At 45.2% G+C, this 23,388-nt stretch overlaps 3 protein-coding genes across 5 annotated transcripts in view; 2 read left to right on the forward strand and 1 right to left on the reverse strand.

The window, feature by feature from the left end:
- The first annotated feature begins 598 nt into the window (after positions 1-598).
- Positions 599-5,582, forward strand: fastkd2 (FAST kinase domains 2). Its single transcript, XM_068719850.1, has 11 exons — positions 599-1,672; positions 1,766-1,869; positions 1,988-2,096; positions 2,204-2,327; positions 2,490-2,629; positions 2,771-2,943; positions 3,080-3,243; positions 3,347-3,583; positions 3,783-3,879; positions 4,951-5,065; positions 5,288-5,582. The coding sequence occupies exons 1-11, from the start codon at positions 1,052-1,054 to the stop codon at positions 5,402-5,404; spliced, it is 2,001 nt and encodes a 666-aa protein (XP_068575951.1). The 5' UTR covers positions 599-1,051; the 3' UTR covers positions 5,405-5,582.
- Positions 5,583-6,142: 560 nt separating this feature from the next.
- si:dkey-1h24.6 (T-cell-specific surface glycoprotein CD28) lies at positions 6,143-8,660 on the reverse strand. Its single transcript, XM_068719492.1, has 4 exons — positions 8,358-8,660; positions 7,035-7,361; positions 6,814-6,953; positions 6,143-6,472 (listed from the first exon to the last, which is right to left on the reverse strand). Exons 1-4 carry the CDS (start codon positions 8,434-8,436, stop codon positions 6,359-6,361), a joined length of 660 nt encoding a protein of 219 aa, XP_068575593.1. The 5' UTR covers positions 8,437-8,660; the 3' UTR covers positions 6,143-6,358.
- A 1,497-nt stretch (positions 8,661-10,157) lies between these two features.
- The window catches only part of raph1b (Ras association (RalGDS/AF-6) and pleckstrin homology domains 1b), a 35,953-nt gene continuing 22,722 nt past the window's right edge, over positions 10,158-23,388 (forward strand). For 2 of the 3 annotated variants that reach the window (XM_068719248.1, XM_068719251.1), the window contains exons 1-2: positions 10,158-10,427; positions 20,591-20,686. The gene's annotated coding sequence lies outside the window, so the exon portion shown is untranslated. The remainder of the gene's footprint in view (positions 10,428-20,590; positions 20,687-23,388) is intronic. The other variant, XM_068719250.1, reaches the window with a different exon arrangement.

Consider the following 23,388-nt stretch of genomic DNA (forward strand, 5'->3'; position numbering starts at 1 on the left):
GCCATTCCTATTAGAGACCAGTGAAAGGCCCCATCGAGGTGACAAATAAAAAAAACATGCTAATGATTTGTAAAAATAGAGAAATAAATAAGACAATTACCTGCCACTCATTTGGGAGAATGGAGATCTTGTGGATCCTGAAGTTTGGAAGAGATCTCTGCAGACTGTCTGCTAATAGTTCCGCTTTGGCGTAATGCGGACAGTCACTTTTACCTGTACGGGTTCAAATTTAAATCAGAAATATTATATTTGTATATACAGTTACATTATATCACGTAACGAGTAAAATCAGACTTTACCAGCAAGCACAAATTTCGCCATTCTACCAGGATGGCGTCGGTTGCTAGGAAACCGTGGTTGCTGTACTTATTTGGGTCCGTGTAGGAACAAACACAAAAACAAAAAAGATCAGGACGAGTTATGATAACAGTGACACCTGTTATGTGAAATTGTCAAAAGTTGTATGAACCGTAATAAATATTGTTCTTTGAATATATTTGCTTAAATTCCCAATAAACATTTATTTTATTTTGACGAGTGCGTGGTGTAGCCTACCGAGTTGACAGGGGGACTAAATATGGCGTCGCACACAGCACGTAGCAGCAGCACATGAGAATGCTAGCTAACAGGGAGTGGACTATGCATCTTTTTAGTGTAAGGCAGCTCTGTGTCTCTTTGTTGAACTGTTAATGTCAAACGTTAAATAGTCTAGCAAAGCGCCGCGTGTTATTTTGGGAGCGTTATTTGTATGTTTCCACAGTTATAGCAATAAGTTATGGGGTGTCACGCGGCTAGCTAAATGCTAACAGTGTTTTGATAACTTGAGGAAGGCAGTCTCTTGACCTTGTAGGCAGCTTAGTCATAGGTTGTAATATTATTTAATTATTTGTGCTAACTATTTGCATAATTAACTGCCTATGTGTCCGAGAGTGTAAAATGGCAACAGTCAGATAATATTAGCTTAACGCCCATTGAGTTAGCGTTATAGTGCTGAAATTAAGGACGTCCCTGTGTCGTGTTTCACCCTTTATCGTCTATATTAATTATAATAATGTCTGTCCGGGTGACAGAGGAGGTCGTGAGATGGGGCCTGCGCTTTTGCAGCCGCAGGTCTCCAGCGCAACAGCGCAGTTTCTTGTTGACAACATCCATCAAAGACAGATCTTTCCCTAGTCAGCAGTTTGCACACATTTGGGGCACAAGGCAAAGCCAGACGTGCCCGGATAGGAGTCCTGTCAGTTCAGTGAGGTTTTACTCCCAGGGTGGGATTCACAGTCAGGACTTGGAAGAGAAGGAGCATCTCTCTTCACTCCCCGCTGAGATCCAATCTGATGAGACACAGAGGAGGTTGCTTTTCTCGGACCACCTGCAGCACTGTGGCTCCCCATCAGACGTGCTGGACCTCACCTCTCAATACTCGCCCACAGTTCGGCAGGTCAGCAACTGCCTGACCCACATGTGGTCCACCACTAAGAAGATGTCCGACGAGCAGCGGCGCTATGAGCTGCAGCTGATGTTTGAGCATCCTGCATTCGACAAGCTTCTGCAGAAGGCCATGAAGAGAGTGGGGCACATGCGCAATGAGGACTTGGCTTATTCTCTCCTGGGTATGGTCAAACTGGGTGTTCCCCAAGGTAGCCGTGTGGTCCAGACTTTCCTCCGAACCTGTCAGGTAAGGCAGAGAAAGATGCTCGAACATGTTTTCATATTGGAATTACTTTTTGTTTTGTGTTTATCCGAAATCCATTTCATTGTCCACTAACAGGAGAATCTGAATGACTTTGATGAGAAGGGCCTGTCCATCTTGGCCTCCTGTCTGGAACATATGGAGGGCAACGCCAACGTCGGAGCACTTAAAGAGGGCATGAGGTCAGGGTTATCAAAAGATGCATTACATGACAACATAACCATCCAAATGACTATATAGATTTTTACCGCTTCTTTTTCAGATCCGTTTACATTGACGTTTACTGTGGCTTTGTCCTAGGTTGGTAGTTGAGGCCCGTCTTCCCGGGATCAAGAATGTTATGGCTCTTCAGACCATGATGCGTCTGTTGGGGAAAGATGCCCCACTGGACCTCAAACGGAAACTCGAGGTTTGTTTATGAGTCTTGGTTTTGTACATGTGATTCTAAAATTATTATTTTAACTGTGACTGAATCCATTCTATGTTGACACTCATTCTGTCCACGCCCTCCTTCAGGGAAAGGCTCTATCAATGACGGACCAGTTCAGCCTTCCCAACACCCAGTACATGATCTCCACTATGGCCACGATGGGCTTCTACTCCAAACCGCTGCTGGATGTCTGCAGTAAGACGATTAAAGGTAGAAACCTTTTTCCACCAGATCAGATCGTTGAATTATAGTCTAATTTAAATGCAGAGTTGTGAGCAGATGTTCAATTGAAAGAGCCTGGAATATAATATTATACTCGTAAAAAGACTTCTGTTTTATGGTTTTCATAACCTGCTCTGTCCTCTCTGGTAGAAAACCTCCATGGAATCCCCTTCAACAGATTGTATACAGTCCTGCAGTCCTGTAGGGAGCTGCACTACAGAGACTTCGATCTGCTCACTAGCATTTCAGAATACATCGCCTCTATAATAGACATATGGACCAAAAAACAGGTGCTGCAACTTCTTTTGTGATCTGTTTAATATTCGTAATGCTATCGATAAGTATGTTTTTTTAAAATAACATCTAATGTACTTTACAATCTATTTTTATAAACAAAAGTGACTCATGCGTGTTTCCTCGTCTTTGTTCAGGTGGTCCTCTTCCTGTCTGTGTTTGAGAACCTCGCCTTCTGTCCCGCCGCCTTAATGGAGGCATTCGCGAAGAAGGTGATCGCCAATCCGGACGCCCTGACACTTAAAGACCTCCTCTGTGTCCTCAAGGTGTACTCCTCTCTGAACTATGACCTGCAGCACCAAAGACAACAGTAGGTCCCTCGCATGTCTTCGTCCGTCAGATTTGACTCATACGCCAGCCAGTCATGTGATATTATGAAACGGTAGTTGTTGCAAAACGTACATGACTATTGGTTTCCTGTGGTGGCTTTCATCTTGCTGTTCCAGGTTCCTGGAGAGTCTGAGTCGGGCTCTGGACTCCTATCTGTCCAAGATGTCCGGGTTTGAGTTGTTAAAGGCTGTGTACCATCTTTGTCTGCTGGGCCACTTCCCCTCTGCACCACTGGAGCAACTCCTGCAGAGCAGTACGCTGGAGAAGTTTAACAGTACAGGTGAGACAATGGACTCACTCACATTGGACAGTCTGGACTGTCTAGTCTGTCTTCTTGTGACGTCTTATACTCATCCCTCTGAACTTCTTCTATTTCTCCTCAGCGCCCAGGTTTCTCCCCAACCAGGAGAGGATGTTTCAGACGGTGAACTTGTGCCTCGGTCTTGAGCGTCCTCCGCTCCCTCAGCCCGTGACGGTCCCCCCATCTGTCCTGGGAGACCCCGTCCCCAGCAGTCCGCCGGTCAACCCGTGGCTCTCGCAGGGCCTGCGGGGTGTGTTGGGGGACGAGGCGGACTCGATGCTGCAGGAGATGGTGGTGGAGGAGAACTTCTACCTCATAGGTAAAGACAGAATATCGGAGGAAGGAAGTGAAGTTGTTAAGTTTTCGCCCGTCTCTCCACAGAAATGCTTTAATGTTGATTCATCATATAAGAAGCCACAAGTGAAAATAGGAGATAGCATTTTGCTTTTTAACTATAAGAAAATGGCTGCAGAACATAATTTCAGCTACTTTGGAAACTGTGTTATAATGACTCTCAGATGCTGTGATAACCAAACCGCTGCCGAACCAAACCTCTGTGACTGAAGCCGGCAGTGGTGCAGGAGACGAGCGTCCTCCAGCAGAGAGCAGTCACAGGTAAGACGCCAGCGTGCAGTCGATGACGTCACCAGACTCGGTTTTGAACAAATCTGCTACTGTGGCATTTTTGTTTTGTACGATTGAATGTGCTTATGTCATGTTTGGTGGAGTTTTGACGATGTGAGAGCAGGTGGAGAGGATGTTTGGGCGTTCTGTTCTGACATTGACGCATGATTGCGTCCATCCAATGTCTGGTTCCACCGCTTTGCATGCAACAAAGTGAACACATTTCAACCCAAGACGGTAAAATGTCCTAAAACAGTGCTCTTTAAGCCGGACCGTTGTGTTGTATTTAACACCACAGTGGTGGTGATGAAGCTTTAAATTCCATTTTGAATTTAAAAGTTTCAGATAATGAGGTTCTTCTTTCAGCCGCTTTTACAGAGCAACAAGGTTTTAAACAACTTCAAAATGATGTGTTATAAAAAGCTGAATCATAAACTGAAACTCAAATAGAATATCGGATATATATATTAGATATAACTTTGCATTTACTGTCCTAATTATTGTGCACATTTATATTTTTGATGTCTTCTTCGTATGTATTAAAGGAGTGTTCTAACGTGTCCATAGTTATCCCTTCTACTCTACTTTTCTCATTATTGCACACTGATGTTTTTTTGTCTGGATTTTGTAAATTGTTTTGTTTTCAAATGCTGTAACTAAATAGATAATAATATTGAGCCTGCTGCTGCAAATTCAACCAAATGGTTCTGTAGATGTACAGAAAACTAGAGATGCAGTTTGCATGACTGTTAGTCGTGCAAACTGCAAAAACAAAATAGTGAGCTTCTATCAACAAAAAAACCCCACACCATTTCAACTATTTTTTTAAAGTTGGATAAACATAAGAGAACTACATTAATCTTATGCGGTAAAGATCTGTAGTTAAGTATGTCAAAGGAAGTCAGAAGTACTCGGTTAAAGGAAAGCCACAATCTGCTCTGTCTATTTTTTCACATATCAGATTTCTTTGTCTTCTAAGCTAACCGTCACTCTCATGCCTGTACCGAAATTCAAATTTTGACCTTTTTAATGCCGACAAAACTCCTTGTTTTGATCTCTTAGAATTGCAGTAATTTGCACACCGCACTCTGGTTTCTGCTACGGCACGTCCAATCCCCGCGGCCCTCTGGCTGTGAAGATTCGCCATCTGAAGATCCTGGGATACAACCCTGTCTTGGTGAGAATAATATTTCTACATTTATTTCTGAATTTGTTGCTGCCTTCAGCCACATGTTCCTTTCAAACACGAGTGTTTCATTTCCTCAAAATATATATTTCTGAATATTGTGGTCGTCCTTGACAATAGCTCGCTGACATTAAATAGAATGCTTCTAATGCAAACAGCTGTTGAGTGCATCAGCGATGGTGAGCTTTACATGATCCTCATCCTGTTCTCCAGGTAACGGAGCAGGAGCTGCAGTCCGAGGAAAAGAGGACGGACTTCCTCAGGGGACGGATCTTTCCAGAACACCTCAGCTCAGACACGCAACCCAAAGGGGTCCAACGGGAATCTTGAGGATGGATGCCGAGAGCCACATCTGGTTGAGTACATCTGCCAGACCTGTGCAAATCGTCATGAACACACAGATTTCGTTGCGCTATTTAAAGCCTTGTAAACAATTGAGAAGGAATTAAAGTATTTAAATAAATCTGAATAAATTGAGGAACACAAATGAAGAGAACCTGAAATTTTCTTTGGGTGTGTGCTCCCTAATCCAGGATGGAAAAATGATCTTTTGTTGTTTTTTTGCTAACAGAAACAATGTGTTAATCTTGCGGAGGTTGATGAGTAAGACCAAGCCGCAAAATGAAACCAATAAAAGCGGTGTGTGCGCTTGCAATAACTGCACGTAAACTGCAAGGTGAGCAAGGTAAAGCTTCACTCTTTGAAGCAGCCACATCTGCAGAAAGAACGACGTCGGATAAACAGCAGAGGGAGGAAGACAGGAAACGGTGCAGGCTGTTTGCCTCTCCTAGTTGTATATCTGGTTCTCATCAACTCTCGCAAAGCACACTGATATGTCTCTGCCTTCTCCGAAAGAAAAGCGTGGAAGGAGATCCGTGTATTTTGAGACCTGTAACGACTTTTTACATTTTGATATTGTGGTCGATCGTGACTCACATATCGCCACCAAGCGTCGAGTAAACGCTTTGATTGTGGTTAAATCCCCTCATTCAGACACCCCCTTGTGTTTCGACCACAAAGAAGGATTGCAGCTGAAGATCTGTGTTAAACAGTAAGCGACACAGGAAGTTGGGTACATTCTTTTTTTTAATTGTTTTATAAAACCACAACTGCCAAAGGAAGAACTGCTACTTTCGCTGCGTCGACACATAACGAGTACTGACAATAAAAAAAAGGTACTTAACAAAACTTCACTCATAATATTACGTCGTTCAGGGCGAGCTGCTGCTAGGAAACCCCTGTGTTTGCATCTGAACTAACGGGGCTGGCTGTGCAAACGGGTGATCAGAAGTGTCGTGGTATGGGGATTTGAACCCCTCTATTCTTCTTGCGGTCCTTGTGTGCTTTGGGTTTGGTGTTCATGTAGTCACTCTGGGAGTCCGAACTCCTCCACTTGACCTGTAGGAAGGATGGACGACAGCATTACATACAGTCTGAAGGGTCCGAATGATGCTGTAGGGATCGTCGAGGACGCAGAGCACGTCTTTAGGATTATTCTTTTTTTTTTTTCTGGGATTTTGGGGACCTGATTTGTATCTTAGATGTCATAATAACAGCTTAAAGGTGGAATCTTTTAACGGCTGATGCCAACAATTTTTGGGCCAAGAACTAAATAATACCCGAAATACAACGATTTTCCCAAAAATAATTTGATTGTGAAGGTGAGAAAGCTCTTGCAGAACAATTTCGAGAGCATGTTAGTGGAAATCTGTGTGTAATATATGTGAGGAACGTCTTACCCAAATGATGCAGGCAATGATGGTGATGATCAAGCTGTAGATGCAAAGAAGTACGAGCCCCACGATCCAAATCCAGAGGAATCCATCTTTTTTCTCTCCACTTTTTTCAGGTGTTCTGTAGTCATTCTTGCATTGGTGTCCTGGAAGAAACAATCAGGGAGTAGTCAGTGCACTGGGCTATGAGGTGTGCTCCTTTTTAAAAACCTCTTAGGAATTCTTACCTTCCACAAGCACCAGGGTCCACAGAGTGCTTCTGATGAAGGGAGGAGGGTACTTGGCTGTGCCCTCACACCCGTAGATGCCATAGCTGCTGGCGTTCACCCCGGTGAGCGTGAAACTGAACGATTTATTGTCCGTGTTTTCACGCAGTTCCACGTCGGCCCTGCTGTGTCTCGGTGTACTGTTTGGTGGCTGCTTCTCAGGGTTGCGCGTGTGGTTGTAAATCATTTTGTTGTCTTTGTAAAGGTCGAATGTCACGTCTCGGCCGGTCAACTTCGGGCAGGGCACGGACACGTCTCCGGCGGGCACACAGACGATTTTGATGTGGTCTGGAGAGAGAAAGGTGTGATAAGGATTTAGGGGTGAAATATTACATTCTGATTTCTGATTACACACACACACACACACACACACACACACAGTATAATGTCAGATCTCTGATTGCTGAGGAAATAGAAACAGTGTGCAAAGCAGAGAGCTGGAGTTGCCCATCAAAAACCAAATGCCTTTGAAAAGGAAATGGCTTCTTACAGCTACAATTGCTGCAAAGATTCATTTATTTGCTTTTTACTGTAATTCAACTGAAATGTAGCTTTTGATACTCGTCATTTCACAGCCACTCCACCCCCGCATGGAATTTGTTCAATAGCTGCACATCTCTACATTTACCTCTTTTAACCAGCCTCACATTTCGCACAAAAAAGAAACTGATATTTATCATGTGAGTGGCACACTTGAGTCAGCCGCCTGACTCAAGTGTGCCACTCCCGAAGCGGCGTTTTTTTTTTTTTTTTTTGGTTTTTTTTGTTCGTGCCGTTTGTTTCACGGAATAGTGTCGACCTGAATGTGCTCTGTGTGTAAACAGCAACGGTCCTACGGTTGAGGCAACACTTTCTTTTGAGATTCCTCTGTTGACTCTGGTTCACATTAAGATCTCTCACCCCACAAACTCAGCCATTAGGAGACGACAAGGTTCATTTTAGGAGGAGATAAACAGCCGATAAGTGAGGATATATATCAAGCTACAGAGGAACACCTTTGTGTTCCTTAAGACTCAACTTCCCACATTTTACGTGCGTAAACCTAACCAAAGCTGTCAACCAGAGAGTTGCAACAATACTTTTTCCCACTGCAACTTAGCAACTCATGTGTCACTGCACTACTACTGAGGGGGAAAACCTCAGATGAACTCGAGCAGTCCCACTGTAACCACACATGTACAGTTAAGTCTCTTGCAATTACTTGTTATAGGTGTTTCTTGCAAAACTACTTTGCTACGTCTGAGTGCTCATAATGTATGTGTTGCAATAAAGTCCACACTTTACCTTTGCAGACGTCCTGGGACTTGGTGGCGTGAGATATCCTGCAGCTCAGGAGCATCGTGAACACCCAGCAAGCTCTCATCTTGATCTTTTACGCCTGAGACTGTGAACTCGCCCCGAGGCTTTCTCTCATCACCTCAATCTCCAAGCTCCTTCAGCGGGCCGCGTTGACTGTACGCCGATTAAGAGAAATCTGATCTGCTGCTCTGATATCGTCAAACCTGGTAATGCATCACATCCTCAATGTGCAAATTGTGCAATTCAATTGTGACATTGAAGCACTCCCACGGTGCTGCAGCGAGTGAGACTCACATCCTCTCATGCGGGAAAACATCCTGTGGCAGAAAACGCCTCTTCTGAAGTTTCCGCTTTCTCCCAGACTTTGTGACCTTTGACGACTTCAGCGTTTAATTCATGTCGGTTGTGGTTCTGTGTTTATTTAGACCCAAAACTTTAAAACAGAATATGAGGAAATAATGTGTATTTTCTGCTGTTTACTGTTATGCTGCAGCCACTGTTGGAGCTGGAGTGAGTGACTGAAATTGCAATGATCCAGTGCTTCATGTGGAAAGGTTTACTGAACACAATGAGAAGCCCAAAACAGGTATTGAGCAGGTTTGAACTGACATTTTTGTGACTTCCAAAGTGTCGTTACTTCACAAAAGGACAGACGAGGCCCACAGACAGAAACTGTCTCTATACTGTATGAGTCACTGGCACAGTTAACATATGTCAGTGAGAAACAATAGTGCAATATCAGCTCTATGAGAAGGTAATTCTATTCCACACGTTTTAATTATTTGATTAATAAAACATATAAAAACATGGCCGTGTCCACAAAATGGGGTTGAGTAGAAAGTGCACTAGCTTTATATGTCCACTAGGTGGCGACAACGCGTTTTATTTTGATCAACCCGTTGATAAGTTTTCTGCTACAAACCAGGAAAATTGCTTTTCAGATACAATCTTATTTTAATTGCAACAATGTATCACTTTGTTTCAATGCATGTTCCTGTTTTATACCGGTCTAACTGCCCAGAGCAGGGATTAGAGACCATTAAAGGGTGGAAAATACGGACTTTGTGTGGCAACACATGGTGTCGGATTCATGGGATTGTGAAATGGGGATTATAGCATTTCTAAAATGTTGTCTGTAATTCTTACTCAGAAAATGGATGATGGGGGATTGACGGGTTAGTAATGCCATGTGTCCATATGGATAACATGCAATAATCTCCTAATCTGGAAGTCCCTTTTGTCTGGTGGTGGTGGCGGCTTTAGGAGAGCATCAGCAAAAACCCCTGTTAATATAGTATTATTAAAATAATACTAATTATTATTATTATTATTATATTGTAATCATAATAGTAGATATATATGATTATTACCCTAATTATTAATATTATTTGTAGTATCATTATTATTATTATATTGTAGTAATAACAGTAAATATATTTCATCATTCTTATTATTATTTCAATTTTATTATTATTATTATTATTATTATTATTATAATAATCTACAGCCACTGAGTAAAAACTGATGCTGCCTTCACTGTTCCTCCAAGACTCCTACTTTCGTGGGTATATGTATATATTTTATACCAATTAATGGTCAGAAAACTGTGCTAAAATGTGTGTTTTGGTCCACTCGGGTAACACCGCAATGTGTCTTTTTTTCTCCCCATTCTGTCTTGTTCATATCTACCGTTCAGCTCTGTAATCCCTCTTCTCTGCAATAATCTGTGTAGCATGACAGATATCTCCGACGGGCCCTGAAGGCAGCGCTGGGTTCTGGGCTGGACAGGAAACGACGAGGACGCTCAGCGTGTCTCCTCGGCAGCTCCGGGAGAGAAGAATGGGAAAGGGAACCGGACTGTGTATGTAGACGAGGCAACGTGTGAAAACATGAGGATAACGGGCAGTTTTTGTTTTAGCTAGATTCATCTTTTAAACAGATAATCACACAGACCAGGAGGGGTTCCCCCCCCACCCCCCTGAGGGCAGTGATATTTGCTCTCCCATTGGAGAACACAGGAGAAGAGAGGAGCCTCTTTGTGAATCCCATTTGACTGTAAGTGGATTTCTCTTTTCTATTCTATGTTTTAATTATCTAACACCTTTATTTCCTCCATCTCCTTGAATAAACATCCTTAGAGACGAGTGCCAATCATAGATGAAATGACAGTTTGCCATGCCAGCCCATCCTAGATTGTGTCCTCGGGAATAAGAGACGGAGGGAGTCGCTCCACTGTATGTTTACCTCACTTCTTATAGACGAGCACTACCAGCTATTTAGAATGTGTTGTTACCATGTAAGAAAAAGTGCGTGTTGTGTGGCAGTGCTGTCTAAACGAAGGAGGGGGTCGCGCGTGCCCCCCCTGTGCGGCCATTGAACGACCCCCTTTCTTGGGGGAGAAAGGGCGTGCAGCGTTCGGGCCGACTGGGAAAAGAGCCGCAGCTTTTTCCACGGGGAGAGGCATTTGAACGCGACACCCTATTGTTGTGTTGTGGTTTAGTTCGTTATGTTGCAAGAGCCGAGCCCTTTCAATATGTATAAGCCGACAAGATATCCTCTATATATGTATTTTGTCTATATATGATGTGCAGTCTCCACCCTGTCTAACGGGAGGAGAGGCTACCAGCTGCTGGTAATGGCCGATGATTTTTTTTTTTTTTGTCGCGCTTAATGTTTTATATCTTGCTGGTGCATTTGTGTAACGCACTGTATGTCGTTTAGAAAACCTGCAAAAATAGCCTCCAATGTCTGTTAGTGTGACCGGGGCCGGGCTCGCTACTCATCTACCTCCTTTCACTGCAGCTCGTGAGCACCGTTTTAATTCCCTTTGTTGGGTGACGCCGCCGGGCAGCGGATTGGATAACATGTCGCCACTATGACCAGCGGGGCTGTTATCATATTTAAAAATGCTCGCGTCCGCTTCAGCCTGCAGAATAAGCAGCTTTATTTGCTCCATTAAAAAAAACCCGTCTCAGTGGAGCCCGGTGGGGGAAGTTAAAGCTCTGACATGTTTATACTTTGCTGCTTTACCAAGCTGTGTTTTACCTGTCTGTCACAGAGTGTGCTTGCAGTCAGACATTAACATTGGAAAGATAATGACCCCCCCCCCCCCACACACACACCTCATTGACAGCAGGGTTCAAAGGTAATTTGCAGAAGGGCTGCAGCCATGCCACAGCCTGGCTGGCTGGCTACCATATGGGCCCAGGGTTTTCATTCAGTCAACATTCCCTGTGAGTTTTATTTACACTACCAAGGCCGGACCAGGGCACTTTTTTTTTCTTTTGACTGTATCTCTTCTGTTCAGGGGTGAATACACAAAACAAACAAACACAAAAAGGCCACTTGGCCCAGCCTTTTATTCCCCCAAAGAGGCATTATAATGGGCCGTCTGTGTCCTTAAGGCACGCTTGATTTGCATCCACAAAGCGCCAGACTAGCAGCACATTATTCAGGGCTGGGGGACAATGCAGCCCATTCGCTTACAGTGCAAGTTAATGGGATGAAAATAACTACTGGCCTTCTGGTCGCTTCCCCCTCAGACAGAGATGCCTTTAAGCTTGTCGTGTTTTGGGTTTTTAGAGTTTAGTAGAGTCAGATGTCACTTACTATCCAGTCAGAAGAGGACAGAACATGAGTGAAGCCACAGGGACGTCTGGAAGACCCAGTCCTGTGTTGTTTTGTTCCTTTGGATTTTGTTATTGTGCCTCATGAATGAAATACCTTTTATTATGCAGCAAAGAGGATTAAGTGTTAGAGGCAACTTTCTTTTGGCATATTTTAGGCTCAATTTAAACCAGGATTATTGTTGTTGTAGTTGCAGCAATTTCACTCTATTCAGCGTCGCGATTTATTTATGCCAAGAACAAAATCCCATGGTGCATTGGTGCAGAACACATCAACAAGATAAGAAAGTTAACGGTGGACGTGCGCGTCATGTGGTAGGCTCATACAAGACATTCAGTCAGTAGACTTAATAGTCAGGCAGTATGGCATACAGCTCAGTCATGGATTACATTTCCAGCCACAGAGGTAAAACACATGTTAGAGGAGAGCGTGTCATTTCACTGCTCCTGTTTTTAAAGCGCATGTAAGGATTTTTCTGTCTGGAGGCTGTTGGAAAGAGAAACGAGGGAGAGAGGGGGTATATATATATATATATATATATATATATATATATATATATATATATATATATATATATATATATTGGAAGAGTTTAAAATGCATAACCAGAAACATGGTTTTCTCATTCATCCAAGGGAGAAAAAATAAAACCTTCTGCTTTTCCTCTCTCCATCTCTCTGCTGCCTTTCATCCTTTTTTTGTGCACGCTTGATTTCCTTGGGATGTAGTTGATTAGATGACAAAAACAGTTGTCAAATAGATTTTGGGCTTGAGGAATGATCCCATGAGACTGCTAGAGAAGAGAGATTTGTGTGTGTGTGTGTGTGTGTTTGTTAGGAGCTCCTGCGTGCTAGTCTGTCTGTCTGTCAGCGCTTTACTGGCTCTGTCGTGCGAGTTTGCAAGGGCCATGTCTGACCTCCATCCATCCATCCATCCACCCACCCAATGTCCCTGGGCAGAAGACTGCTCTGCACAAAAGCTCCAGAGACGGTGTTTAGAAGGTGGCGATGGAGGTTGGTGTAAGTTTACCCAGTTTGGGTTACAGCCGCGGGTGTAGGTGGGTAAAGGAGGGCAGGGGGAGGATGGCACTTCAAACGCAGCCTTCAACACACACCCTGGTGGAGACCTGGAGGGGGGGTGGGGTGGGGGGGTGTAACCTGATATTTACACTGATGGGAGGTAACTTGGCTCGGACTGGGAAGGCAGCGAATAAACTTCCACCAGCTGCATCAGCGCGCAGCTCCTTGATGCCAAACAAGGTGCCACACATTACAACGCCTATGACAGAGAAAGTGTGTGTGTGTGTGTGTGTGTGTGTCGTTCCACCTGGGTGTGTGTCCCCCCCTCCTCTTGTCACAGACACGTGGGCCCCAGCCTCTATAGGGCCTTGTTCTAGTAACATTTTGCTGACCTTTGGTGGCAGCTGCTCCTGCCATTTGGAAACAAAGACAAATGGTCAACCCGCCCGCCTGTAGCCTGCAAATTCTCCAGCGATAGAGACCTGCTCTTCCCGTTGGCCTTTTCGTACACACTTACAGACTTTTATCCATGCCCCCTATGGCAGGAAATGAATTGTTTTAAATCCACATGCAGCCTTTTCTTTCGCGATGATTGATTTCTGTTTTTTCGACAAGGTCAATAGTGAGGATAAGGTTGTGCAGCCTGAAAAAGAACATGCACTTTTCCTGGCGTACGTGGAAGAGATTAAGGTGTGTCGTACCGATGTCTGGACTGTGCAGCCGCTACTCTCCGGCTCCACGGCTGATGGGAGCCGGCAGAAGGAGGGCACGCTCCGCTCTTCTCAGGGCAATGCAGGGTCTTGGTCTCGGCTCAGCAGGTGCACTCAAGCGCACACACACACACACACACACACACACACACACTGCTGTATCAAGACGGCTAGAACTGCAAACGGCGAAACTTGTTCTACAATTGGATGTCATGTTAGTTTTAATATCTGTGCCACTGGTTGAAGTATTTTCTCCCGAAGCACTTTCACAAGTTTTTACGTTTTTAGTACGGGTCAGACCTGGTGGGATTTACACTCTTAAAGGAAAAGTTCCCTCTTAGGTACTTCTACATCTCTGGATGTTATTCATTCACAGTTGCCAGTGTGGTCCAGGAGTTATTTTATCAACAACATTGTCTTAATTCCTACATTTCCCATGATTTGTAGATGGAGAGAGAGCGAGTGTGAGCTTTCGAGTGGATACAAAAACCCTTACTCACATCACAACATGTCTTGTTTGCATTGCATTTTGGTCTACTGAGGCTACTGTAATTGGAGAAACTGATACCTCTGCTTCTGCTTTTATTGGATTCTTCCTTTCCACGTCTGTACAAAATTGTGGGTTTGGAAATAAGCACTTTCCTTTTAATTCAGAGGGACAGACACTCTAAATCAGTTGTTTTTAAAAAGCATATTTTTATGGAGATATTTTTTTTTCTATCGGATGTCATTTATTGGGTCATGATGCAGCTATTACACCTCATAACGGTCAGTTTTCATCTCCGCACCCCTTCTTCCATGACCTATTTTCCTATATTCTATCTGATCCGCTATGATACATTATTGTTCAGTCATTAATTGTCCCTTTTGTGTGCTACCTCGCTCACTGTACAGTGTGTTTAAGCAGCTTAGGCAGCTATTAATCAGTGTGACTTTGACAATGGCAGGTGGCTGCCCCCCCCCCCCCCCCCCCCCCCCCCCCTCCTCTACTGTATTACAGATGGTCGGCTCCATTCACTGTTGCAGGGGGTCAGTCTTTGTTAACGTAGAAGTGCACTGGACAGGAAATTGATTGTTGCTGTCTATCACATGCAGTCGGCATGATCAAGACCTGTGACTGTCCTGAGGCCCTTTGCTGTGTTTTTTTTTTTTTTAGTTGGGCAACCCCCCCCCACCCCCCCTGAAACTGATCTTAGCATCCAAGGTTGGAAAAAGGGAATCTCATCCCAGTGGGAATTGTCAGCTGGAGTTGCAGCAGCCGCGTCAGGTATCAGCGAGTAGAACGCCGAGCGAGGCGCTGATTTATGGTATCGTGTTTTTCTCTCTCTCGCCCCACCTGCCCATGTAATCCACCACCAAGTCCCGTTAAAGCTCCGCCGCAGTCACGGGATGCGTTGATGGATGTGGCGTCCTATCAGAGCCGGGCCATGGATAATGGGTCTTTGACATGGAGAGAACACAACATGCTGAAGGCAAGCAGGAGTTCCTCGAAGAGAGCGAGAGCACACAAAGTGCCAACTCAGAGGGGAAAACAACATGTGCTGTCTGGCTGCTGTATTAAAATATATGCACTATCGACTGGGTGATGTATGATCTGTCTGGTGTAAGACGTAAAAGTGGAATGAGAAAGTGGAATTTATTTCCTACTCTCTGTATTGCTTTCTGTCACATGCGTTATTTTGCATCCCAAATTGAATTAAATGAAGAGGCCAGTTCTTCGCAGCGGGTCGTGCGATGTGTTAAAGCCCGGGATAAACATCGAGCACGGCCAGTTCCTGCTTCGTCTCCTCTCTTCGGCGGGTTCTCATGAAACCATGGCAGCAGTCACGCGTGTCGGTGTGTTCGCGGGGCCGCGCTGCTGCTGTTTGTTTGTCTTTTTGCGGTCTCTGGAAAGCCTTCCAGTCCATCATACAAACACAGATGTGAGAAAAGTGGACTGCACTGTTTTCCCTCACCCCGCTGTGAAATGCCTGCCGCTTGGCCCAAAAGTGTTTATGCTTGTACAGTTTCTAATCATTGACCTCCGGGTTACATTCCAGTCAAATCCACTGAGGATTCAGTGTTATATACCACTGAGAATACACTAACAATTGCGGCATTATAAGACTATCAGAGAAAGTGAAGGATCCAGTGACAGTGATTATAGTGTCCTCAGCATCACATTGTGTGTGGGGGGGTGTCTTGTTTGTGTGTGGTTGCAAAAACAGCAGCGTATGCCTGAGTCACTGGAACAAACAAATATCTTGCCACGCATATAGAAAATAGATTCCAGACCCGAGGGTGCACCGGATTTAACTTGGTATCCTCTTGAACTGTAGCAGTTGTAGGGATTCAGCTACACTACATACAGGCGCTGAAGTGAAGGCGAAGAACAGGCTCACTCTTATATTATTTAAATGTTCCAACTGTTTCAAGTGTTTTCTGTAGAGTTCAAGCCACGAACTAGCGGTACACCCAACAACTGGGGCTGAAATGGCTTGTTTTCCCATTAAATATGCACTGTAGCCTACTTTCCCGCCCTCCATCCGACTTTAACGACTCTCTCGCCCATAATCATGAAAGCTACCCCGCTGCTCGTGTCTGTTAGAAGTAGCTACACTACACTACTAAAGGGAAACGAGAGAGAGGCTGGAAAGCAGCCCGTCCTTGTTCATAACGTCCCAAGAGCCATGGGGGTCGTTCTCCCCCCCCCCCCCCCATTGCTATGTCACCAGTGAATCCACAAACCGAGATGTCTGCCGAAAAAAGACCTGCTAGGAAGACGAAGAGATGGAGGACGCGGTGAAGGAGAGCGAGGTTTATGAGAATCAATAAAATGTTCTTCAGTGCAGCTGATGTCATGTGAAATCAGCTTGGAAACAATGATGTCATTCTTCGGTTCCCTCTGCCAAAGGGGCACTTTTTTTTTTCTTCTTCTCTCAACACTTCGAGCCAGTGCTCCGCATGTACTGTACGGCATGGTGTTGGCAGAGTGCTCCTTTTTTTCTTCTTCTATTTTTTACACCAGGGTTCATGAAGGACGCTGAAGAAGCAATCCGGCGTTTGAGTCAGTGACCTACAACGCAGAGGGTGAACACAGCCGCGGCAGAAGCGGATTGACACATTTCTTCGCAAGAGAATCCCTTGACAGTCACTCAAACCTGCAGGCTTAATCTCACAAAATAGCGCTGTGTGTGCGCTTGTGTGGCTGCCTTTTGCTAAAAATCTCATTGACTAAATACCCTGGCAGCTCCGCGAGTGAGCCCGAGCCTCTATTGAGTGAGTCTCTGGGTTAAGTTGGTGGCTTGCTAATCTCTATCTGCTCCGCTGATCTTCACTCTCTAGCGATTCCGGATTATTTCGGGCCCACGTGCCACACGGGCACCTCTACTCGGTGACCGGATTCGAGATCGGTCCGCTAGGGTTTGGCACCGTGGCTTTAAGGGCTTTGGGGACGGTCACTGGCGTATTTGAGCCCGGTCGGCCCGACCTTTACCCTTCCACTGCTGGTGGCGATCCCCCTCAGGGAGATTATTGAAATGAAACTGCAAGATTTCTGTCTTTAACCCGATCAGCTGTGAGCAAGCTGCGCTAATGATGAGGTTTGAGATGTTGCAGTGCACGCAAAGGACTATTTTGATCCAACACAGGAGGAACGGGTCCAAGTGTAGACTTAACACAAGAGGCATTTGAGCATGTAACTCTGTATGCGTGTGTTACATTACCCGTAAACCCCGCTGGCAGCCAGCCAGCCAGCCAGTGGGACCTCCATCAGATCCCGCTGGTCATCGTGGGAACATTCCTGACGCAGCGTTATTCCATAATTCCCACCATGTGTGGTTTCTCCCGAGCAGAGCTCCTCGCCCGCACGGACCGTGGAGAATCCCACCGAGGAGAGGAGACCAGCTCCTCGTAATCGCAACCAGACCTCGCCGTGTGCCAGCGGGGAACGGCACAAGTGGTCTGTGATGATAGCGGAAGGTCACGTTCAACGACACCTTCGCCCGTGAGGTAGAGCCGGTTGTTTCGTTTAGACTCGCTTATCATGTGACCAAGAGGCACTCTGGCTCCTGTAGACGTTGAGTACACCTAATAAAACACGAGTCAACATGAGTCACTGTAATGAATAATCTGTTCACCAGATGACAGTCGTTTGAGGAACGACGGTCGTGTCTCCAAAATTCGAACTCGACTTTGACGGCAATCGAGGTGATTTTGTATCAAACTGCTCAAGAGGTCAAACACCGTGCGACACTTTACGACTTGACTTGATCGATGCTAATGCGCCTTCCCGGCCAGCCATCAATCAGCTGACTGATGGTTTACCTCAGTGCTCTTACAGAGAAACCGCTCAGGGTCACTGCGGAGGTCTTATCTTGTTCTGAGACCAGAGTAAGATGCTGTTGGGTGCTTCTGATCAATACATCTCTCCGGGTCCAGCCATTGTTACACAGATCACTTGTGTATTAAGAGAGAATATCTATTTAGTGTCGTGAATCACCGTCAGATTGTAGCATTGAATGGTCTTTTCGATGTCTTTCACGGCGTCGTAATATATATCACATTTGCAGATGCGATAAGGCAACACAAGAATGAGTGGAATGCGTCTTCAATCATTAATGTGGAGTCTGTGTCGTTTCACTCTGACGTGGTGTTTCTGCTTTTTCTTTGTGCAGGAAAGATAAAGGTCAGACTTCCCTCTCTGCGTATGAGATGGTTGTTGTGCTTTTTATTATCTCACAACTAGGGCCTTACTTTTTTGGGGGGGGGATCTCGTTCCCATCATTTATGTTAAATAGTCCTGGTCACAGGATCAGATGTACATGTAAGCTAAAATATCTGAATGATACACATACAGTTTGTATTGAAATAGAAAATTCCACAATAGATGAGATGTTTCTGATTCATTTAAAATCAATCTTTTTCTTATGGTGTTTATTGGATGATAGCACTCTTTTTTTCTTTTTTTTTAATGCCGGTCTGTTACAGTGTCGTGTAAAACCCTTATTATAGACTAGTCTATCACGCTACATTCCCATCACAGACAGTAGCTACTTCTCACAGTGTTATTAGTAGAGGTCACATATTTGGGATTTGGCTAACATACACTAACATGCACTGTGCGGAGCGTTGAGCTCTGCCCGCTTACTCATTTGCTGTACTTCCCCGACAACAGTCCCGTCTTTCTTTTCCTGCTCTGACATCATCGTCAGCCCTGCTCGTACAGTGCCCTGCCCTCCTTCCCACTTCCTGCCCTGACAGGAAATGAGCTGCCCCGAAGGATTACTGTTAATGGGAGGGAGTGTGGGCGGACAAGGACACACCTGTTGCCCACCACATTGGACGCTGTGTTTCCCCTTGGTCTGTTGTTGAAGTGGGGCACTGATCTAAGCCACATAAAAGTCTATTGAAACTAAGCGTAGGTAGAGCAGCGACACACGGTTGTGTGTTTTCAAAGAGTCCAAGGAGTCGCCTCAGTATCCAGTAATGAGGGACGATATTGTTTCCAGGGCATCTTGCTCTATATAGCTTAATGTACATTTTTATGACAGAATTTAGAGGGGAAACTTAAGAGGAAAAAGTATGTCATGTCTGCAATTTGTTGCTCTTTTTTTGCGAATGTTTGTCCGTGCCTTTGTCCTCAGCACCAGAGCAGCTGCCCCGCCGGCCCCTGTGCTGTTGTGACTGGAGCTACTGTCTCTCCCCCCCCCCCCCCCGAACCTCCCTCCACAGCTGCACGGATCCGCATGTCACCGCCACACCTGCTCAATGGCCTCGCGTTGACTGAGTGATATCACACGTTAACCATGTGCAAATTATACCACAGAGATGGCGGTGGAGGGAGGGGGAGTGGCCCGTAATCCGAGAAAGCAATTTTGTGTGTTTTTTTCGACACGCATGTATGGATGACGGGCGCGAGAAGTCGGGGCGGGGAGGTCTGTTTGCTGTAAAAACACACGCGCGCACTCTTTGACCTAGAGTAAGAGGGCCACATGCTGTGGATGAACAACAGTTGGTGTGTAGAAAGAAGAAAAAAAGAATGAAGGAACAGCTGAAGCCAGCGGGGAGAGCCTCCCAGTAGGCAGCCATAACATCAGCTGCCTACCTCTCTCACACACACACACACACACACACTGTGACCTAATCATAGCATTGAAATTTCCCGGCCAGCTCAGCAGGTTATAACCTACAACCAACAGGCTGTGTGACATTAGTCTCCACGGCCAGACTGTGATTCAGCATCCATTGTTTTGGATAAAATAAGGTTTTGGCTGTCATGAGTCAGCACTGATGAGTTGATGATTCGTTGAAATGTTTTAACGCTGAGACTGATGAGTCACGGTGAATGGTACGTTTTGACACGGTTTGGATTTCTGCCCTGACTCACGCTGTGAAACGATTAGCCTGCGGTGGTCAGCGTGCAGTTGGCCTCGTGTGTGGGTCTGAGAGGCTTCGCCGTGGAATGAAGAAGGCCTCAAATGTCACGTTCCTAATCCCTCGCAGTAATGACGACGGCGGGTTTATAGCGAGGGGAGAGCCGCGCTTGATTGCTTTTCGGAGCTCTGCGATAAGTGTCTCTCTGGCTGTGCGTGTCGTTTTTGTCTGCGCCCAGTTAAGTCTCCCGCTCAAGCACACTCCAGAGTTAATCCTCTGCATTCTTGCGACGGTGAAATCGGTCTGCCTCCCTCTAGCTCTGCCGCCTGCCAGGTCTCTGAATTCTCCCGCACTGCAGAGAGAACAAATCCATACGTTTGGAATTTCACCGGCTAATGGTCCTGGATGGCGGGGCTGGGATTGTGTTTTGCTACTTTAGTCACAAAAATAGACACTTAATCACATCTGATAGATTTTATTCTTCCCTTTTTTTTCTTCTCATTTCCAGAGGATAAAAGGCCCCGACACAAGAGTGGAGTGGAGTGGAGTGGTGGTTTCGTCTGACCTTTAACCTCAGTAGGAAGGAGAGCAAACCACTTCAGAGGTAAGACTTCCTGTAAACTGGAGTGAGTAAATGGTGCCACTGCTGCTTTCTGTGGGTAATAAACCTCAGAGCAGAGGAAAAACAGTATTGACGTTGCTGCCAGTAAGCTTTGCTCGAATGCCACAGAGACTCTTATTTTGACAAGCCGCCGCTGCAGCGAGCTGCCAGGGAAGTTATATTTAAGGTGGTCTCAAAATGCTGGTTTTATCGCAGCGCCTCAGACATGCATTTTTCAGAGCGGTGTCCCCAGTTAACAGCGTGGTTTTGTGTGTTTGTTGTAAAAAAAAAAAAAAAAAAAAAAAAAAAAAAAGAGGTAAATCCAGAGCTGGTGGAGAGAGAGAGAGAGGCCTCACCCCCCCCCCCCCCCCCGAAAGCCTTCCTTGTAAATCAAAGCCAAATGAAAGAGGACTTGAGCCTCGGAGTATCTTGTCAGTCGAGAGTCTTTCTCGCCGAAGGAGATAATTCCTGACTAAAGTGGAACCATGTGAGGTCTACTCGGCTGTGGTCGGTGGCAAAGAGCTGCTCCCTTACAGTGAGCCTTTATTCTCTCGCTATCACAGATCTGCGTTGAATTTGCAACCCAGAGGCTCAGTGTTTCCACTTGTATTTACACAAGGGATGGCAACCGAGTCATTTTCTAGAGTGCAGTCTTGGCTGTGTGACTCTGGCATTATGAAATGCACACATGACCGCACATATCAGCACCGAGGGGTTTTTCTTTTGCTGTTAATATGTCTGCCTTTCTGTCGGATTCGATGCCAAGAATTTTATCCTCGATTCGCAAATCAGAAATTGGAGGAAAGAAAAGTGCATCATGACGGCTACAGGGAGTTATATCTTATTTATCGAGGACAGAAGACTCGGGAGCAAAATCAGCCTCATGAACAGAAGGAAAGCATCTCAACAAATGAAATGGCTTCCTGGGTGGAATTTTACATATTTAGTTAATTGTTGTTTAGGAAAACTAGCCAATTCAAATGTTCTGGAGGCAGTCTGGTTGCAGGGCTGGTGTATATTTTATTGACGAGTATCTAAGGAGTAAAAGATGAATCTACTTTCCTGATTAATACCCAGACACGACTTCCATTTGTGATGGGGAATGAATACAGTGTTCTTATTCATATAAGCTCAATACCTTGGATTGTCAGTCGAGAAATGCACAACATCTGGATTAAGTATTTAAATGTGTCTAGAAAACACCAATCGGGGTGGAATGTGAACGGACAAAGTCACAGACACGCACTGTGTTATTTTCCTCTCGGAGAAACAAACCTGTGATGTGTAAAAAAACAAGGCCCAGCGGTGCGGATGTGGAAGGAAGCCGGGTTTTAAACCTGGGACCCCAGCAGCGGTGATGCAGCCCGAGGCTGAGAGGAGGAAGCCTGCTCCCCTTAAACTGTTCCAGGAAGTCGGGATGCTTATGTGTCAGAGAGGTTTATGGCCGTGTGTGTGTGTGTGTGTGTGTGTGTGTGTGTGTGTGTGTGTGTGTCATGCGGAGCTGCACGCTGCTGACTTTGACGCTCAGCTGTCGATATTATTCGACATGTACACGCAGGGCCACGGTTAATACGTCATTGTTCTGCTGTGATGTGGTTGTCAGTGCTAAAGCAGAGCCGCTCTTCCTGAAGACCAGCAACAGCTAAAGAATACTTGTGTGTGAAATCTGACATGGAACGGATGGCAACACTGGCACGGCAGGAATGCTGGAGGGGCCGTTGGCGGGGAAAATAATTTTTTTTGGGGGTCTGTTTTGATGAGAAACATAAACCCACCAACACGACAGTTGCTTTGAATTCAGATAACAAGAAGCTTTTCATCATTAGCCAATCAGTGGCCAGCTGCAGGGGGTTATGGGGCGAGCTAAAGGGGGAGATAGGAACCGCCGTACGCTAACCGAGGAAGACATTCCCAGCTGCTAGTGGCATGTGTGCTCTGCTTTTAGGTGCAGCATGCTGGCGTTTTGCAGTATGAATGTGTTGTTCAGACGGGATATCCCTCCGTGTGTGTGTGTGTGTGTGTGTGTGTGTGTGTGTGTGTGTGTGTTTTCGGGCATGTGTTGCTTGTGCAGTGTGCTACTACTGTGCTTTGTATTCCCTAACAGGTGGCAGACATAAACCTCCTGTTTTGCTCGACCAAGAAGGAAGATGAAAAATTCTCTCAGTTGGCACCGTACTGATTTTATTAATCTACAGGAGATGAGAGGGCTGTGAAAAATCATCAGGAGTTTTATATATATATATATATATATATATATATATATATATACTGCTGGGAAGTACAGAACAAAGTAATGTAATGATACTAAATAATTCAAGGTCCCCACTGGTTTCCATCATACTTTGGCTGGTATGATTGTGAAACAGGTATTAAACTGCATTGCATGTGGTATTTAAAAGGTCTTAAAGTGAACCCTGCAGAAACCCTGCTCTCAAGTCTTTGGCTACCACTCGTTTTATGCTGACCAGTGTCCAGATACAACCACAACCTATTTATCTGAATCAGCTACAGCAGGTCCTTAATGCTCTACACATTTAGCATTACTAAGCAACAACACAAGAAGACACCCAGCCGGAGATTAACTTCGCAGCATTGCAGCTTTTTTTTTTTTACTCGTGTGCTTCCCCAGAGCGGTGGTCTTTTTATAAGGAGTGCCTGTTTTTAATGTCTGGCTGTTGTCTGCTGCTGCTGCAGTGCTGCATCAT

The sequence above is a fragment of the Cebidichthys violaceus genome, unplaced genomic scaffold, assembly GCF_023349555.1.
Source record: "Cebidichthys violaceus isolate CVI_PGR_0920_01 unplaced genomic scaffold, fCebVio1.0.p SCAF_24, whole genome shotgun sequence".
Lineage (NCBI taxonomy): Eukaryota > Metazoa > Chordata > Actinopteri > Perciformes > Stichaeidae > Cebidichthys > Cebidichthys violaceus.

Coding starts and splice junctions, on each gene's coding strand:
- fastkd2 (XM_068719850.1), top strand. CDS start 1,052: ATGTCTGTCCGGGTGACAGAGGAGGTCGTGAGATGGGGCCTGCGCTTT. Junction 2,630..2,770: donor ACATATGGACCAAAAAACAG/GTGCTGCAACTT, acceptor GTCTTTGTTCAG/GTGGTCCTCTTCCTGTCTGT. Junction 3,880..4,950: donor CCAGCAGAGAGCAGTCACAG/GTAAGACGCCAG, acceptor TTGATCTCTTAG/AATTGCAGTAATTTGCACAC.
- si:dkey-1h24.6 (XM_068719492.1), bottom strand. CDS start 8,436: ATGAGAGCTTGCTGGGTGTTCACGATGCTCCTGAGCTGCAGGATATCT. Junction 7,362..8,357: donor GTCCCAGGACGTCTGCAAAG/GTAAAGTGTGGA, acceptor TTCTCTCTCCAG/ACCACATCAAAATCGTCTGT. Junction 6,954..7,034: donor GACCCTGGTGCTTGTGGAAG/GTAAGAATTCCT, acceptor TGTTTCTTCCAG/GACACCAATGCAAGAATGAC.